At 34.3% G+C, this 18,847-nt stretch overlaps 3 protein-coding genes across 3 annotated transcripts; all 3 read left to right on the top strand.

Moving 5' to 3' along the window:
- The first annotated feature begins 1,338 nt into the window (after positions 1 to 1,338).
- Positions 1,339 to 3,948, top strand: LOC107930385 (chitinase-like protein 1). Its single transcript, XM_016862034.2, has 3 exons — positions 1,339 to 2,080; positions 2,526 to 2,685; positions 3,213 to 3,948. Exons 1-3 carry the CDS (start codon positions 1,684 to 1,686, stop codon positions 3,631 to 3,633), a joined length of 978 nt encoding a protein of 325 aa, XP_016717523.1. The 5' UTR covers positions 1,339 to 1,683; the 3' UTR covers positions 3,634 to 3,948.
- Positions 3,949 to 5,190: 1,242 nt separating this feature from the next.
- On the top strand, positions 5,191 to 11,174 carry LOC107930399 (obg-like ATPase 1). Its single transcript, XM_016862056.2, has 12 exons — positions 5,191 to 5,466; positions 5,568 to 5,735; positions 6,041 to 6,164; positions 6,447 to 6,538; positions 7,032 to 7,130; positions 7,840 to 7,953; positions 8,114 to 8,178; positions 8,852 to 8,968; positions 9,131 to 9,206; positions 9,749 to 9,841; positions 10,170 to 10,220; positions 10,666 to 11,174. The coding sequence occupies exons 1-12, from the start codon at positions 5,380 to 5,382 to the stop codon at positions 10,762 to 10,764; spliced, it is 1,185 nt and encodes a 394-aa protein (XP_016717545.1). The 5' UTR covers positions 5,191 to 5,379; the 3' UTR covers positions 10,765 to 11,174.
- Positions 11,175 to 13,767: 2,593 nt separating this feature from the next.
- On the top strand, positions 13,768 to 18,521 carry LOC107930361 (LRR receptor-like serine/threonine-protein kinase GHR1). The gene is made up of 3 exons (XM_016861991.2): positions 13,768 to 15,838; positions 15,951 to 17,492; positions 17,721 to 18,521. The coding sequence occupies exons 1-3, from the start codon at positions 14,782 to 14,784 to the stop codon at positions 18,302 to 18,304; spliced, it is 3,183 nt and encodes a 1,060-aa protein (XP_016717480.2). The 5' UTR covers positions 13,768 to 14,781; the 3' UTR covers positions 18,305 to 18,521.
- The last annotated feature ends 326 nt before the right edge of the window (positions 18,522 to 18,847 follow it).

Raw genomic sequence — 18,847 nt, 5'->3', positions numbered from 1 at the left:
ATGATGTCCTGTGAGAGTAACACACTTATGATAAGATCATTGGATGATCACTTATTGTTTAACTTTCACGATGATATATAATTAAGGAGGGCTCAATCACGATGCTATAGAGGAATGACTTCGTGACTAAACAAATTTATAATTAATAGGCGAAAAACTGAAACTTAATTATAATTTATTTGAGCCTTAATTATATATGTCTAATCAAACTTTCACTAGCTCGTTGAAACCATAAATGAATTTAATGTAGAATTAAATGAGCATAAATGAATGGAAATGATAAAATTAGAGAAATGAGTTTCTCACTAATAAAAGAAATGATTTAAAGATTAATTTAGGGTTTTCTAATTATTATTTAATTAATTATAATTGAATAATTAAAGTTCGAAAATAGATTTAAAATAAGTAGTCATTATGACTCTAATTGAATAAGTAAATTAAATATAATTTCTTATAAATTCTTCAACGGTAAAATTGTTATGATTTTAATGAAATTAAAATTAGGTTCGAGAAAATTATTTAATTGAAAATTAATTTAGATAATTTAATTAATAGAATAACTAATATTTATATTGAAAAATAGAAACCAAGTATTGAATTAGATTACATTATAAAGTGTTAGATTAAAAGTTTTAAAAACATGTACAATTAGACTAAATACAGAAAAAACTTAAATCCTCTCGCAATAAGAGCGAGGGCTTGCCACCCCTACTATTATTTACTAGGGTGTGCCTCCCGCCTCATCCGTAATAAAACTATCAGTGTGTTTTCTATTTTAAATAACATTATTTGTTTAAGTTATATTCAATTAGTATTCTCCTAATAATTTCATATATAATTATTTTGTAAGAAAGTAGTTATAATTTATTTTCTTAGAATAATTTTGAAAAAAATAATTTTCTAATTATTAAAATAAAATTCAAAACCTAAAATTAGAAAATAAAAAATCCAACCAAATTTTTATTTAAAATTAAAAAAATTAAAATTTAAACCGAAACCAACCGGAATCACCCTGAAAATTAGACAAAAAAAACCCGGCTCGCCGGTATACCAACTTCTACGTCCATGGAAGTGACAAGTAAATGGAAGTCAAAACAGTGAAAACCCACACATTTACTTATTTTTATTTTAATAATTTTAATGGGCAAACTACTGTAGAGGTCATCTAATTATAATTTTTTTCTTTTTTTCCACTCAATTATAAAAAGTTACAAAGTGATCCAAAAAGACAATTGAATCATTGGATGATCATGTTGTTACTTTTCATAGATGGATAACAAAAAGAAAGAAAAATTATAATTGAATGACTACTAATGTATTTACCTTTTTATTTTAATAATTTTAATTAATTTTCTTATTCCCGCGGCTGTCGGTGGAGCATTTGGTGGGGCCACTCTTCATTAGCTTCTTTCCTCCAAAATCCAGCCTGGTATTACCTAAACCTCGAACATCTAATCCCATATCCACCGTCAGATCATTCAAAAAATGTTCGACATTTAACCATTGCTCAAAAACACACCACTGGCTTGTAGAACGCCATGAAATAGACCTTCGATCTAACACCTTTCCTTTTCATTTCCCCTTTCCTTAAAAACAAGCTCAATCAGTTACCCCATTAACCCTAAACGAAAATCAGCTGAAAAAAAACCATTTATTTTTCTTCAGCTCTAAGCGACAAGAACAATGGCTGACTTCAAGAAAGCCACTGCTTTGATTCTCACAGTGGCTTTGCTTGTGAATCTCGCTTTAATGGTTGATGCTGATGGTGATGATGATAAGAAGATTCGAGTCAGGAAACATAAGGGTGAGAAGGAGTGTATACAAGGGTGGGAATGTTCCTACTGGTCGAAATATTGTTGCAACCAAACGATTTCAGATGTCTTCCAGGTTTATCAATTTGAGGACCTGTTTGCTAAAAGGAATTCGCCGGTGGCTCATGCTGTTGGATTTTGGGATTACCATTCTTTTATTTTGGCTGCTTCCATTTATGAGCCTTTGGGTTTTGGGACTACTGGTGGTAAGCATATGCAAATGAAGGAAGTCGCGGCTTTTCTTGCTCATGTCGGCGCCAAGACATCTTGTGAGTTCTTATTATTTTTCTTTTTATTAGTATTGATTCTGGTTTATTCTGAAATTGACTGCATATTTAGAGAGATCCCCAATCGTTGAAGTTTATAAATTGGTATTGAAAGTCTCATGTTCAAGCAATTTGTTGAATATTATAAGCTCTACATTCTGGGGCAAATTACCTCCTTTCAGATCGCAGTCCTTTTAGGTGTTTGATAAATTGCTTGAATGAAACCAAGCATTTTTAAAAATAACTAAGATCTCGAGGCATGTTTTGATTTTCGATGTTTAAGGATGTTTTGATGTTTAATGATCTATGCTCGATTTTCAGATGAAATGCAATAAACATCTTGGTTTAACGCACTGGGAGAGCGATGATCTTTGATGTTTATCGATAATAGTTTATTGTTAGTTGAGCAACTGTGCAGAGTTTTTAATGGTGCTAAATGATTTTTCAGGTGGAGATGGTGTCATAGACGGAGGACCGTTGGCTTGGGGTCTTTGCTTCAAGAGAGAAATGAGTCCTAGCCAGGATTACTGTGATGATTACTACAAATACATGTATCCATGTGCCCCTGGAGCTCAATACTACGGCCGTGGTGCTTTGCCAATTTACTGGTTCGTATAGTACCTTTTCTGGTTAGGATTGAAACGTTTATTCAATTTTTTTCATCTGCACTTTGTTGTTGTCACTGATTAAGTTTTGAATTGCCTGTTCGAGTAACTGTTCTGATTAAACGATTCAACCTTTCTTGAAATAACAATGTCCGGCTCCATTGTATATCTCTAGATATGGATATAAGATACGATCCTCCGATAACTCAAAAAACATAGGAATCTTGGAGAAACTTCAGCATATCCCTGTCGGTTGTATATCCGTGTTTGACACTCATACTGAGTCCATGTAATATAGTAGTAATGTGTCTGTTCAAGTTCATCTGTGCCTTTTGTTTTTGGATCAATGACCTATGTGTCTGTTCAAGTTTACGTGCATCTTTTGGGAAACTTGTAGGATGCATATGTATGTGTGTGTGTGTGCATCTCTGTGTATAACATAGGATGTTTGTGCTAGGTGTTTGAGTTGATTTGTAGTTGTATTAATAGTTTTTGACCGCTGAGTACTACTAGTGGCTTTACGATTGTAGGAACTACAACTATGGAGCTGCTGGCGATGGTATAAAAGTTGATTTGTTGCACCACCCTGAGTATCTCGAGCAGAACGCAACTATTGCCTTCCAGGCTGCCATCTGGAGGTGGATGACCCCAATCAAGAAGAACCAACCTTCAGCACACGACATTTTCGTGGGTAACTGGAAACCAACCAAGAATGACACAGAGGAAAAACGGGGTCCTACTTTTGGCTCCACCATGAACGTTCTCTACGGAGATTACACTTGCGGGCAAGGCGATATCGATCCCATGAACATCATCATCTCCCATTACCTTCATTACCTTGACTTACTAGGTGTTGGGCGAGAGGAAGCAGGGCCACACGAGGAGCTAAGCTGTGCCGAGCAGAAAGCATTCAACCCAACCCCAGCTCCACCTGCTGCCAGTGCTTCCTGATCTTTGGTTCAGCCAATTTCATTGTTAAAATGCAGTTGTCAATGAAGGGTAATTTAATAAGAGAGCTGGGCAATTAGGTTGTTGTAAAATCATGGTCTATGTCGGTGTGAGAAAAGGGCCCATCAATTTCATGATATTATATATAGTTGTATACGTTTGATTTGCTGCTGTTAGGTGGTCTTTATAATTTGCTTTTTTGTGTGTGTGTAGATTTTGATATATTTGATGCTTGTTGTGCTGTCCACGACATTCATATAAAATTGTATGTATTGAACCACCATTTTTATTCAATTTGTCTCCTAAAATTATTTGCTATTATGGAAGTTGCTACTTCTCCCTCTCTCTCTCTCTCAAACGAATATTCTTTTTTTAGGCATGTTATTTGGATTTTTGTGTGTATAAATATTATTAGATTTTATATTAAATTTTTGGATTTTCATGCACTCGTGTTGGAAATAAGTATTTTACAAAAATTAGAGAGTGAAAGTAACTTGGTTTGATCTTGAGATAATCCATGACTTGTGCTTAGTATGAGTTGTTCTATGGAAAAACCATGGTTGCTAAATCAATAAATTGAAAATAATTTGATTAGAAATCAATGCTTGATGAGTTGAAATTAGTAAATTTACGTTTTGCTTATTTGACTTTAAAAAGTTATAAATGATTATTGAACTATTTGAAAGTAATTCAGTGATTATTTTGTAATATTTTAAAATTAAAATATTAAAAAATAAATTTATTAATAATTTAATGACTTTGAGTGTAGTTTACTTTATTTTAGGTTCAATAAATTTTTTTAAATAGTCTTACAAAAATTGACAAACAAAATCAAACTCCCGAAGAAACAGTAAAAAAAACCTTAAAAATAAGATTATTAACTATTTTTTGGGGGGCTTTCTTATAATAAAATAAAATATTATTTGACATTTAAATGTGTGCTTTGACAAGACACTCTTATGTAAGCTAATCGAATTAGGGTTGAAAAAAAAATAAAAACTTAAATTTCGCTTGATTATTGTTTAATTGACAAATTTAAATATTTTGCTCATGAACTTAACTATTTTTTTTGAATTTATATCAAAAATTAATTCAAATATAAACTTACATTATAAACAAAAAAAATCTAATATTGACCATATTAATTAAATTAATTTTTAGTTGATAAACAAAACTTAATCAAATAAATTTAGATAATTTCATCAAATTAGATTTAAGTTCAAACTTTAAATTTTGACTTTAATTTTAGTTTAATGATATAAATGAGATATAGATGTTTGAAAATTATTTGAGTTCGATTTAAAAAAATTTTAAACTTAATTTAATAATTATTAAATCAAACTTAAATTATTAATCGAATTAATTAAATTCAAACTTAATAATATTCAAATCGAATATTCACTAATCTTATCAAACTTTGCATTTTCAATACATATATCTTACTATTTTATAATATAAATTATTATCCAAACTTAATTATGGAATTGGAATTTGAATATATATAAACTTTTAAATATAAAAAATGAATAAATATCTCAAATTGTGCTACAACTTAAAAATAAAAAGTTAGGATCTAACTTGAGCCTGGAACTTGGCTTAGAAACTCGACTCTACTCGATCACTGAGTACTAGGGTTTGAGCCGAGTATAAAATAATTTTCCTGGTGGAGCTAGCCTCCTTTCCCAAAAAATAAAAATAATCACCTCAGCACACTGTTACTCCCTCAGCTCTGCGCGAAACCCTAAAGCAATGCCTCCCAAAGCAGCTAAATCCAAGGAAGCACCAGCGGAGAGGCCCATCCTCGGCCGATTCTCTTCTCATCTCAAGATCGGAATCGTAACTCTCTTCTTATATATATATATTATATATTTCATTTCATTTCACTTCTCGAAGCTAAACTTTTTCCTCTTTTGAATCTCTTTTTCGTTCATTTGCAGGTGGGACTGCCTAATGTTGGGAAGTCTACTCTTTTCAACACGCTCACTAAGCTTTCAATCCCAGCTGAGAACTTCCCTTTTTGTACAATCGAGCCTAATGAAGCCCGAGTTAATGTCCCTGATGAGCGATTCGAATGGCTTTGCCAGTTGTTCAAGCCCAAAAGTGAGGTGTGTTCTGTTTTCTTCTTTGTTCTGATTGTCTTTGCCTGTAATTAGCACTAATTGCACTTAAGCCGCTAAGTTTTTACTATATCCATATAAGTCCTGAACCTTCAGTGTTTACTGTAATTAGCCTTTCATTTGAAATGAAGGCTTGTTTGGGTGCAATTCAAGTGTAGGGGCTTACTCAAGTGAAATCGTTCAGGGGCTTTTTTAGTGTGTTAACCATTTTTAATCTAAAAGGTAGATTGTACACTCATTATTATTTTCTTAGCTTGTTTCCTCTTAAAACTTTGAGATGTTCGATGCACCAGGTTTCAGCTTTCTTAGAAATTCATGATATAGCTGGACTGGTTAGAGGTGCTCATGAAGGGCAAGGATTGGGCAACAACTTCTTGTCTCACATTCGTGCAGTTGATGGCATTTTTCATGTTTTACGTAAGATACCTAGTCTTTTGAGCTGGAAATATCTCTATTTTATGTTTTTCTGTTAAAAATTGTAGCTTTTGCTTAATATGCAGCGTAAGGTTTTAAGTTTATCATTACGTTGTTGAATATAAATTTTGCATGTATGACAGAAGGCTTGTTAAAAGTTATCAAAAGGTTTATGTTGGTACTGTTTTGAGGTTATCTAAAACCATTTTTGATTTGATAGTTTTTACTTCTGTGGTTTTGTTGTAAGAACTCTTTGGAATCTTATTTTTCCACTCAATCTTATAGGTGCATTTGAAGATTCAGACATCATCCATGTCGATGACTCTGTGGATCCTGTAAGGGATTTAGAGACTATTAGTGCAGAATTAAGGTTAAAGGTTTGTTCTTGAATTCTTATGTTCTTGCAATAGGTATTTGGAACTCTGATTTCTATAATACAATTCAAATAGTCTGCTTTTTCATTTGGAGTTGGAAGATTAAGTAACACATTTAATAAGCTTGAAAGTGAAATTTGAATTAAAAAGATTAATACATGTAGACATGTATGTTCGTGCACTTGTTGTATGCACATGGCTTTGTTTGGATTTTTTTGTATTCCTAATATTTGTCATCTCCTTATTCATTATATTTATGGTGGTTTTAATATTTGAAGAAATTTAGCTATATACATATTTGAAATTTAAATTGTGGCACCATCTAAAAGATTTCACTCGGTATACTATTTTCAGCTTGTTACACTTGTAATCCTGCTGTTGATTCATTATGAATTTCCTTATCGCTTTGATAATATTTTTTGTTCTACTTTTACTTCAACATTGAAGAACCTAACAGGACCTTTCTGATTACTTATTCTAATTTCATTTTCTCTAGGATATTGAATTTATGGAAAGGAAGATAGAGGATATTGAAAAGAGCATGAAGAGGAGTAATGACAAGCAATTAAAAATAGAGCATGAATTGTGTGAAAGGGTAGGGTTTTGAACGCGATCTTTTACTTTTGCTGCTTGTCTCATTATTTCTTTCATTTTCTGTGGGTCTTGTTCATTGGCTCTGTTCTGTTGTTGCTGCTAATGTGCTGTAAATAGAGGCGATTTGTCTCATGATTCTTCTAGCTGGCAGCCCTTTAGAGTTTAGTGTAGGGACTTCGATATTGATTTTTTGTGGTTTTATCTAATTTGCCAACTTTAGTCTTTTTTGTTATGTGCAAACTCTAGGAAGCCCGCTTCTGTTCTGTCTTTATGGTGGTGCTTTGATCTAAGAGTTCCTACTTTTAGCAACAACTTTTGACTCCAGAACTTAAGTCCACTGGAGACCAAGACCCAGAAGTTGTTGCCAGTCCCTCACCTTATGGTTCATGGTCTTATGCCCACAACCTAAAAGATGTTGCTAAAATTAAACACCTAAGACTGATTTAAAATCATCAGTTCAAATCCTGAAGACCATGACTTTGTTGGTGGTCAAATGTCACTGTTAAAGACAAGCAGTCACCATATATAAGTCTATGTTTATCTAATTTATATTTTTTATTGTAATTTTTAACGACTAGTTTAGCATAGTCAAGGATTCATTTAATCAGATTATCAGGTTTATTCTTTATGAGCTTATGCTATTGAGCTAAATTTGTTTATGGGGTGGGCTATACAAATGCTAAAAAATGATGTTGCTTGTTATATTACAGGTTAAGGCATGGCTTGCAGATGAAAAAGATGTTCGCCTTGGGGACTGGAAAGCAGCTGATATTGAGATATTGAATACTTTTCAATTGCTTAGTGCCAAGCCGGTTGTTTATTTGGTCAGTGTTCCTCCTATTTTACTTCTCAATTTCTTATTGTTATATTGTGTAATACCTTACCAATTTGTATGTTATAGCTGCTTGTTCTGATAATGTTACTCATTTAAAGGAAGTAGTTTCTTTCATCTTTCATTGTTTCCGGATTGTATTCAACCTGCAGGTTAACATGACTGAGAAAGATTACCAAAGGAAAAAGAACAAGTTCTTACCAAAGATTCATGCTTGGTATATTCTCTTCCTCTCTGTGTGTGTGTGTGTGTGTGTATGTGTCTTGGAGGTTGGGGTTCGCATAATGCCCTGAAAAACATTGAGATGAAGGTCAAACTAACCTCTGTAATTTTATTTGTGTTTTGAGTTAACGCGTTTTCACTTCTATCTGTTTTTGTCTTGAAAATCCATGCCCCTGAGCTTTATTCCAATATTGGCTTTTACTGGGGCAGGGCTGGAGGAGAAAAGAGGAGAAGCTAGAGATTACACCAAAAATTAGAGAGATTGGAAGAAACAGAGAAAATTAATAGAAAAAGTAGAAGATAGGGAGAGACAACCAGAGAGGAATAGAGGGAGAAATCTCAAAGTAATAGTCCATAATCTCTGTAATTTATAATTTAAAACCTACTTAAAAATTATCACCACGATATTTGCAGGTGTGAACCATTGAACCCCAAAATAAGCTCAAGTATAACAAGTGTAGTAACATAAGCTTTTAATAATGCTGTGGCTCTTAGATTTGTTTGGGTGTTAGAAAAGCTATATTTAACACAAAAGGGTTAAATGGGGTTTAAGCAGCCTTTGGTTATTTGGTGTTGACATATCTTTTTGCTTTTACATTTGTCATACTTATAAAAGAGTATAATTTTTGTTTCCCAATTGGAATGAGTATTGTTTTTATCTTTTATAGGGTGCAAGAACACGGTGGTGAACCTATCATTCCTTTCAGTGGTGTGTTTGAGAGAAACCTTGCTGATATGGAACCTGCAGATGCTGCAAAGTATTGTGAGGAAAACAAGGTGCAAAGGTTAGTTGAAAATGGGTATCTACTTTATTATGAGGTTTAAAATGTTTTTCATTTGAGATGTCTAAGTCTCATGGTCAGATATTCTTCTGTGCCCTGATGTTTTATCTGATATATATATTTGTGTTGTGTATGTATGATGCTGAGTATTTCTTTTTGTTACAGTGCTCTTCCAAAGATCATCAAGACTGGTTTCTCTACTATTAATCTCATATATTTCTTCACAGCAGGACCAGATGAGGTATTTATTTTTAATGCTTGGTTGTCTTTAAATGCTTATTTTTGGTACTTTTCATGTCTGTTTTGTGATCCATGTTTGGGGTTCGTTGCTGTCCCTCCCAACAATGTCATCTCCAAGGTTTGAACCCCGTTCTCCTCTTATCAGTGCAGTGTGTCTTGCCATTGCACCCAACACTTGTTGGTGGTTGTCTTTAAATATTAATGTGTTATTTGAAGGGTCTTAAGAGTATTCAATTCTTATAAATATGATCTAAGATCATTACATTGATTTTCTATACCTTTTTCTTGCCTTATGCAAGGTTGTCCTCTGGATTTGTTATTTTGCCAACAAACTTTCTTTTGATAAGCATGGTATCTGAACATTATGATAACGTCTTTTGATTTTCAAAGCTGCTTGCAATAATAGTTCATTACATTGAATTCCCTCGAAGGTCCATACCATTGCAAGTTTTAAAGCTCTCCTCTAAAGTGGATCTTGTAGTTTAGCTTATTTGACTTTGGTTTAATTGCTGTACAATCTGATTTGCTTTTTGTCTTTTGAAGGTTAAATGCTGGCAAATTAGACGGCAATCCAAGGCTCCTCAAGCTGCAGGAGCCATTCATACTGATTTTGAGAGAGGATTTATATGTGCTGAGGTTGGTCTTGGATCACGACTATCTGTCACATTATCTTAAACCTTGAAAGATAATTTTAAAGTTTGCTCTGGCATTATCTTCTGTAATGATCTATGACAATCATTATACTTTTCAAATCTCTAAGCTGAAGCTGTTGTTTCCCCGTTTCCTGAGCTTCCTTCATGTGCTCAGAATTCATTTGAGTGCAGTTATTCTACCATTTGAGTTTAAACATAACTGAAAGGACACTATTTGTTTTTACCTATGTATTTTACTTTTTACTAGCTTCTAGAATAACACATATATATGAAGCTTCTGTTAGTGACTTTGATTTCTCGATGTTGTTCAGGTCATGAAATTTGAAGATCTGAAGGAGCTTGGCAGTGAGTCAGCTGTCAAGGTTGGCATATTTATGAATGGTTTTCTCTTAGCTTTTCAATGTGTAGTCCCAAAATGTCAGTAAAAAATTCAGAATAAAAGTAATTACTAATTATTTAAGGGGGTAAAGGAATTAACTTCCCAAAACATGTAATCAAAGATGAACTGGACTTTTAAGATTTAAGCTTACATCCAAGATTTCAAGTTATGTGGCCTTGCAATGTGCTTAAGCCATAGCTCTCTTACCTTGTAGTGTGATTAAGCTAATGGACCTGCCCTGGTAATTTGATTAACTTGCCAAAACATGTGATCAAAGATGAACTGCAAAATTATAGGATTTAAGCTCATTTCATCTCGAGCTATGAATGATGGTCCATAGTTCACATACGAAGTTTGTATGTTGTCATTTGTTTAGTATATCAAATGTTGCTTGTCACTTGTTTCTCATAATTTTCCCTTTTGATCAGGCTGCTGGAAAATATAGGCAGGAAGGGAAAACTTATGTGGTCCAAGACGGAGACATAATATTCTTTAAGTTCAATGTTTCCGGAGGCGGGAAGAAGTGAAATGAGACTCTCTGGTGCTGGGTTCGGACTTACATCCCTGGATTATCAAATCCGTACGCATTTTGATCCCATCTGTTTCTTTGCTTAGATACCATCACTTACAAACCCTCAAAAGCCAAGACAGAATATGATATTGGGCATGCATCCATCTATTTTTATTTTGATCTATGAGTTTTTATTTGTAGCATCATATTATTATATATATACGCAAATATTGGAGGATGGATTATGTTGAGTGATAGATGTTTGGTTCTTCAGCACCTATTTTGCTTTGTTTTTTTTTTTGTAGAAATTCTATATCATTTACACTCCCCATCCATCAGTTATGTATACGTTGCAATCCGATTGTTAACATCTTGACCCTGAATTGCATTTATATTAGCAGTTTTTATCCAATAATATTTGGCCTATTTCTTGCGGTTGTTTATGCTTTTACATGTGGATGATGGCTCATGCCTGCCTTTGTTCCTTTAATCCATTAGGTTTTCAAGGTGGGTTTTTTCTCCAATTTGATACTTGAATTTGGTTTAAATCTTCGGTTTGGTGCTTTGACCAAACTGCTCAATGAATGTTTGACAAAAAGCATAAAAAAACCTTAGATATTTAATTGGAAAATAAATCAGGTATCGAAATTTAGATTTTAGATAATCGGACAACTCAAGTATCAAATTGGAAAAGATTTTGGTATTAAATTGGACATTGAAGTCAAATTTGTATAGTAATTTGAGATCAATTTTGGATATTAAATTGATTAAAAGTTATTTAGTTATCAAATAATGGTATAACTTATAATTTTTGCGAGTAATAATTAACCATACTCGAATAACTATGTAATATTTATTGAAAAATTAATTAATCATATGTGGATGTATTAAAAATATTATTTGAATTATCGCTTGAATGTTAGCCTGATTGGTATGAATACTGTTGTTAATATAAGAGGATGAGAATTTGATCTGTATTATGTTTTTATTTATGGGTTAAAAAGAATTGGATAATTTTAGATATTATATAAAAAAAACAGTATGAGAATTGTTAAAAAAAATTAGTCGAATTTCACAGGGTAAAGTACTTTTGGACACTTGATAATATTTATTGGTGGATAGGATAAAAGGATAAACATTTTGGGTATGGTTAATATAAATTAAATAAAACTATTGGCAATAAAAAGAAGCGATAAAAGTGTGGGAAAGTTTATTTGAGCCCATTTGCTTTCTTGAAAATGCCCTTTTAAGAAATACTTTATTTTACAAAAGCTGACTTAGAAATCATATTTTAATTTTAAATGAAAATATAAATGTTTTTTAATTAACATAAAAAAAAGGAAATAAAATAAAATTCAGGATCGAATCTAACTTTAGCCCAAAAGACTACTTAGCAATTCGAGCCGAAGTCCAAGACTTAGACCTTACTAGCTTTGCCTTTTTATGAAGTGGCCAACCCATTGATCCTTGGGAGTTGAAATAGAGAGGGACTAAGTGCTCATATTGTGGTCCTTACGATCATTATCATCATCAATTCCATATTGCATCACCATATGTTCTCATCCCAACGGTAAAACTGTAAAACTTCTACTAATACTAATTTTTATCTCTTTAATTCAAAAATAAATAAATTAGTCTTTATATATTAGATCAAAGATTAAATTAGTCTTTTTGTTAAAAATTATTCTTTTTTATTGTTAAAAAATAGTCTTTGTATGTTAGAATAAGATACACGTGGAATGCCACATGTAATTACTGGTTATACCATCAGTCATGCTAGTTTTTAACAATAAAAATAGATAAATTTTTAACATAAAAAAATTATTTTGCTTTTCTTTTTTTATCTACATGGGCTAGTTTCTCAATTTTTTGAGTAAATGAGTAAAATGTAATATAACTTTTAATATAGGATTTCCATGATACTTTTATCAGTAAAAGTATCATAAAGGTTCTTATATTAAGAGTTGATTATATTTTGTCCTATTTCCTACAGAATGAGTAAATTAATTCATCCGCATTAAATTAAAGAGCAAACTAATTTTTTCTATTAAAAATTAATCATATTAACTTAGCAATAGAAATAAAAAAAATTAATAAAAAAATTAATTCACCTTTTAATTTAATATAGAAAGAGACATAATATTTTCCCCACCTTTACCTCTGTTTAGAGGTGCTCATGGGCTGGGCCGGGTCGGGTTCGAGCCGGGCCCATAAAAAATTTCGGCCCAGGCCCGGCCCGGCTATTTTTTTAATAAATACTAAAAATTTATTTTAAAAATTAAAAAAAATATTTTAAAAATATTTTTAAATTAAAAAAATTTAAAAATAATAAAAAAAGTATTTAAAAAATATTTTAAAATTAAAAAAATTTAAAAAATAAATATATTTATTATATTGGGCCGGGCTGGCCGGGTCCAGGCCAAAAAAGTAGTGCCTAAGGCCCGGCCCATTTTCTAAACGGGCCTCGTTTTTTTACCGAAACTTATATTTTGAACTTATATTTTTATCCAAACCCTCTCATATTTCGGGCGAGCTGTCGAGCCAGACCGGGCCGCCAGGCCATGAGCACCTTACCTCTGTTGTTATCTATAGACAAAAGTAGGGTTCAAAAAGGTCCCACTTTCCTCACCCAAAAAAGCACATAATACATTTGCTCTGTAATAATGGCTTCCACCTAACTCACCTCCTCTCACCATTCTCATTCGTTCATATTCGTCTTCATTTATATATATTTTGGGGGATTGAGCTAAATGGCCAAATCACACAACAAAACACAGCAACAATAAAAATGAAAAACCCTGGTCAAAGGGGCATTGGTGGGCTCCATTTTCACTGATATCCACCTCATTCTTTAACCCCATGCAATTGCTAAATGCCAAACACAAAACCTTCAATTGGATTTGATAAACCCATTGACGTCCACCATGTTTCTGCAATTTCCCCCTCTTTTTTCACTTTTTTGGCGGGTGAATTCCTAATTTTTATTATTTAACTCCCTAAAATAACCCTAAAGATTTTTTTTGGGGTCCCTTTTTGCTGACAAAAGTCTCTTCTTTAAGGGTCTTATAAAGTTGTTTAAGCACTATTCTATTACTTTGAGCTTTATAACTTTAAATTAATGGCTACTATTTGTAATTTTAAGAATGTTTTTTAATCAACCAATGCCACACAAATCTAGGGTCTTTAGCTTATTGGTTCCGTAGGATTAGAATTCACATGTTTCCTTAGAGAAAGAGAAAGAGAAGGAGAAAGAGAAAGAGAATGATAATAATAAAAAAAGTGACAAAAGGAAGAAAAAAAACAACCCCTTTTTTGCTTTTGGGGTTTGGGGTAGGGAGAAGGGGGCTTTGTTGTCATTGTCACAAAAGAAATTAGGGTTTTTGGCCCTTTTCAGCTACTAAAGTCTAAAAATTATACTGTTCTTTAAAATAGTTTACAAGTTCTTAGTAATAAAATATATATTTTGGGTCTCTTTTGTTCTGCATTTCCTTTTTTTTTTTTTTTGAGTGGGCTCTTAGCACCAGTGTCAAGCTCTTTCATTTTCTTTTTACAAGCAAATTTCTTGGTTTGCTTTGAAGTTTTAAGTTTTCTTTTTACAAAGCAAATTTCCTGGTTTGCTTTTCTTATTTTTTCACATACAATAAGTTTCTTTTGAAGCCTGCATTGTGAAATGAAGAAGGGATCTTGGCAAGAAAATTGCTGCATTTTTATGTCTCTATGGTTAGATCCATGATTTGGGGCCCATTGTTGTAGCAGTTGTTTTCAGTCATTAAATGCATTACCCTTTAGCTTATTTTGTGTTAGCTAAAAAGATTGTTTCTTGTTGAAAAAAAACCAGTGTCTTCCATCCTTTTTTTAAAGCTTGGCTTTGTCAAAAATGCTTTCTTTCATCAGGTAAATAGCTTCAAAAGTGGTTGAATCTATGGATTTAAGAGCTTGTTTGTAAAGGTTTTTTTTTGTGTGTGTGTTTTAACTTTCATTACCTTGTCTGAAATTAAGCTGCTTGTGTTCCAATTTCTTATTTTTAAGTGCTATGAAGCTGTTTAGAACTTTAGTGTTAGCCCTGTTTTTAGTTACTGCAATGGGACAACTTCCTTCACAGGACATATTAGCATTGCTTGAATTCAAAAAGGGTATTAAACATGACCCTACTGGCTATGTCCTTGATTCATGGAACGAAGAATCCATTGATTTTAATGGCTGTCCTTCATCTTGGAATGGTATTGTTTGTAATGGTGGGAATGTTGCTGGTGTTATACTTGATAATTTAGGTCTATCTGTTGATGCAGACTTAAGTGTTTTTTCGAATCTTACGAAGCTTGTGAAACTTTCGATATCGAATAATTTAATGTCCGGTGTTATTCCCGACAATATCGGGGAGTTTAAAATTCTAGAGTACTTGGATGTGTCAGATAATCTGTTTTCTTTGGCATTACCGGTAGGCATTGGTAAATTAGAGAGCTTAAGGAACCTTTCGTTAGCTGGGAATAACTTTACTGGTTCGATACCAGATACGATTTCAGGGCTTGTTTCGGTCCAATCTTTGGATTTGAGTCAGAATTCCCTGTCCGGTACCTTGCCAACCGCCTTAACGGAATTGAATGAGCTATTGTATCTAAATCTATCTTCCAATCAGTTTACGAAGAGAATACCAAAAGGGTTTGACGGCATTGCCGGACTTCAAGTTCTCGACTTGCACGGGAATATGCTAGACGGTAGCTTAGACGGGGAGTTTTTCCTTTTATCGAATGCTAGCCATGTTGATTTTAGTGGGAATATGCTGCAAAGCTCAAGTTCGGGGAAATTGCTACCCGGCATTTCGGAGAGTATTCAGTTTTTAAACCTTAGCCATAACCAACTTACAGGATCATTGGTTGGGGATGCTGAGCTTCGGTTATTCGGGAGTTTGAAGGTGTTGGACTTAAGCTACAATCAACTGTCTGGAGAATTGCCTGGATTTAACTTTGCATATGATCTTCAGGTCCTTAAGCTCAGCAACAATAGATTTACGGGCTTCATTCCTAATGTCCTGCTGAAAGGCGATTCACTGCTTTTAACTGAGCTAGATTTAAGTGGCAACAATCTCTCAGGTAGCAATGCTAAACTGCTTGAATTCGTGATTTATGAATTGCATTTAGTTGCTTTGTCTCGTTTTGTGCATTGTACTATTCTTTATACTTGTTTGTTGGTTCGTCTTTTCAGGGCCGATATCGATGATCATGTCGACAAATCTGCAGATACTCAATCTTTCTTCGAATGGGATCACAGGGGAACTTCCGTTACTGACCGGAAGTTGTGCTGTACTTGACTTATCAAACAACAAATTAGAAGGAAACTTAACCCGAATGTCGAAATGGGGGAATATTGAATACCTTGATCTTAGCCAGAATCGTTTGACAGGATCAATTCCTGAGTTAACCCCTCAATTTCTGCGGTTAAATCATCTCAACCTTTCGCGTAATTTGCTTACTAGCTCTCTGCCGAAAGCAATACTGCAGTATCCGAAGCTTAGAGTCCTTGATCTTGGTTTTAACCAGTTTGATGGACCTTTTCTAAATGACCTACTGAATTTGGCTACTTTGGAAGAACTTTATCTCGGGAACAATTTGATTTCCAGTGATCTTAAGTTTTCTCCTTCGAGTGAATCCAACCTCCGTGTTCTCGATCTCTCTAGTAATCGGCTTAACGGTTATTTTCCTGACCAAATTGGGTCATTGGCTGGACTTCAAGTGCTCAATCTTGCAGGCAATAACTTATCCGGTTCGCTACCTACTTACTTGGCTGACATGAACTCACTAAGCTCATTAGATATATCCCGGAATAATTTTACCGGATCTTTACCCAACAAGGTCCCTAACAGCCTTCAAAGCTTTAATGTTTCTTACAATGATCTATCCGGCATTGTCCCAGAAAATCTGAGGAAGTTCCCTACTTCCTCATTCTACCCCGGAAATTCTAACTTGTATTTTCCAGGCGGTCCTCCTGGATCAAACAATGCCCCTGCTGAATCGAAGAAGAAACGGATCAACATGATAGTGAAATGGGTGATTGTGGTATCATGTGTGGTGGCTCTTATCATTCTCGTCTTGCTTGCTATATTCATACATTACATCCGTATATCTCGGAGAACTCCTCCGGAGCCTATTAGAAGTAAAGGTGGTGTTAGCAAACAAGCACCGAGAAACTCTTCTAGTGTTGTCGGGACTGAGAGTGGGGGTGCTACAGTTGTCTCAGCGGTTGATCTTGTGTCTTCACGGAAAGGATCATCATCAGGAATTATCAGTCCCGGTGAGAAAATGGCAGCGGGTACTGGATACTCTCCTTCGAAGACCAGCCATTTATCGTGGTCACCCGAGTCTGGAGATTCATTTACTGCTGAGCACCTTGCGAGACTGGATGTAAGATCACCGGACCGACTCGTTGGCGAGCTGCATTTTCTCGATGATACAATCACATTGACACCAGAGGAGCTGTCACGTGCTCCAGCCGAAGTTTTGGGAAGGAGCAGTCACGGGACTTCGTACAGGGCAACACTGGATAATGGAGTATTCTTGACTGTGAAGTGGCTTCGTGAAGGGGTCGCTAAACAGAGAAAAGAGTTCGCTAAGGAGGCTAAAAAATTCACGAATATCCGGCATCCAAACGTGGTTGGTTTGCGAGGGTACTATTGGGGCCCTACTCAACATGAGAAGCTGATTCTTTCGGATTATATCTCGCCTGGAAGTCTCGCAAGCTTTCTCTATGGTAAACCGTTTTCCTTAACTTTTTGAACACTATTTGCAGTTACATTCATTGTCAAACAACTACTTTCGTAAATGGTTGTTGAAACTGAACTTGCTGGTTCAACCGAGAATCTGAGATTATAAGTTTTTCGACCAGTAAAAATCTGAGCTGTGCCTAATTTCATATGAGATCATATTATGATATCGTGTTTCATTCTTTTTACTAATAAATCTGTCTAAATATCTTCAGATCGACCGGGAAGAAAAGGTCCACCATTATCGTGGGTACAGAGATTGAAAATAGCGGTTGACGTTGCCCGAGGTCTAAACTATCTCCATTTCGACCGAGCTGTGCCACACGGTAACCTAAAAGCAACGAACATACTATTAGATGGGCCTGATCTTAATGCTCGTGTTGCCGATTACTGCCTCCACCGTCTAATGACACAAGCCGGAACGATGGAACAAATTCTAGATGCTGGTCTCTTGGGATATCGGGCACCAGAGTTAACTGATACCAAGAAACCATTGCTTTCCTTCAAGTCAGATGTCTATGCATTCGGAGTGATTCTGTTGGAACTTCTAACAGGCAGATGCGCAGGTGATGTAATTCCAGGGGAAGAAGAAGGAATCGGATTGATAGAATGGGTTCGGTTGAAGGTAGCAGAAGGCAGTGGCTTGTCTTGTTTTGATTCGGCTTTAGCTCAAGAAATGGGGGATCTGGCTGCCGAGAAAGGAATGAAGGAGGTTCTTGAAATAGGATTAAGATGTGTTCGATCTCTTTCGGAGAGGCCGGGTATCAAGACTATATATGAAGATCTTTCGTCAATATGAATCAGCATTTGGTTTTTGCATTCTCGTAAATGTTAGGCAAGTCGGGGACTTAAACTAGATTCAAATGATCAGGGAATTTAATCTCTCATTGGGCTCCCTGTTTTTGCATCTTTTTGGTCGTTTTTGGCGCATCTGGTTTTAGCTTTTAATTTCTATTCAAAATTTGTTGTACAATGAATGCACATTATGGAATGGATAGAAGGTGTTTCTAGATTAACTTCTGATGATCCAATTTAGGCCTCTGAGTTTATCTTTTTCTTCATTTTGGTACTTCATGCTTTTTCGATCCAGGTTGTTATTTGAACACTTATTCCGGGCTCTTTTCTGACACACCATCTTATTGATTGTTACATGACTGCATAATATTTCTTTCATTTAAAAAGGTCAACCCAACAAATTTAACATGAAAAATTTTAATAGTTTTTACAATTACACTAAACAGAGGGTCTAAACATAAAATATACGAAGAGTACAAGGATTTGGAGTATATTTTAACCAAGTATAAAATAAATATGGATAATTTCGAATCAAATGCAAATCCAA

The sequence above is a fragment of the Gossypium hirsutum genome, chromosome D10 (genome assembly GCF_007990345.1).
Source record: "Gossypium hirsutum isolate 1008001.06 chromosome D10, Gossypium_hirsutum_v2.1, whole genome shotgun sequence".
Classification (NCBI taxonomy): Eukaryota; Viridiplantae; Streptophyta; class Magnoliopsida; order Malvales; family Malvaceae; genus Gossypium; species Gossypium hirsutum.
The sequence above is the reverse complement of the archived record's forward strand: the minus strand, read 5'-3'. Positions and strand labels throughout refer to the sequence as shown.

What these genes read in the sequence shown, in the direction of transcription:
- LOC107930385 (XM_016862034.2), top strand. Translation starts at nt 1,684, where the DNA reads ATGGCTGACTTCAAGAAAGCCACTGCTTTGATTCTCACAGTGGCTTTG. An exon ending in TGTCGGCGCCAAGACATCTT is followed by an intron (nt 2,081 to 2,525) that starts GTGAGTTCTTAT and finishes ATGATTTTTCAG; the next exon opens with GTGGAGATGGTGTCATAGAC. An exon ending in GGTGCTTTGCCAATTTACTG is followed by an intron (nt 2,686 to 3,212) that starts GTTCGTATAGTA and finishes TTACGATTGTAG; the next exon opens with GAACTACAACTATGGAGCTG.
- LOC107930399 (XM_016862056.2), top strand. Translation starts at nt 5,380, where the DNA reads ATGCCTCCCAAAGCAGCTAAATCCAAGGAAGCACCAGCGGAGAGGCCC. An exon ending in GTGCAGAATTAAGGTTAAAG is followed by an intron (nt 6,539 to 7,031) that starts GTTTGTTCTTGA and finishes CATTTTCTCTAG; the next exon opens with GATATTGAATTTATGGAAAG. An exon ending in GCAGTGAGTCAGCTGTCAAG is followed by an intron (nt 10,221 to 10,665) that starts GTTGGCATATTT and finishes CCTTTTGATCAG; the next exon opens with GCTGCTGGAAAATATAGGCA.
- LOC107930361 (XM_016861991.2), top strand. Translation starts at nt 14,782, where the DNA reads ATGAAGCTGTTTAGAACTTTAGTGTTAGCCCTGTTTTTAGTTACTGCA. An exon ending in AAGTGGCAACAATCTCTCAG is followed by an intron (nt 15,839 to 15,950) that starts GTAGCAATGCTA and finishes TCGTCTTTTCAG; the next exon opens with GGCCGATATCGATGATCATG. An exon ending in TCTCGCAAGCTTTCTCTATG is followed by an intron (nt 17,493 to 17,720) that starts GTAAACCGTTTT and finishes AAATATCTTCAG; the next exon opens with ATCGACCGGGAAGAAAAGGT.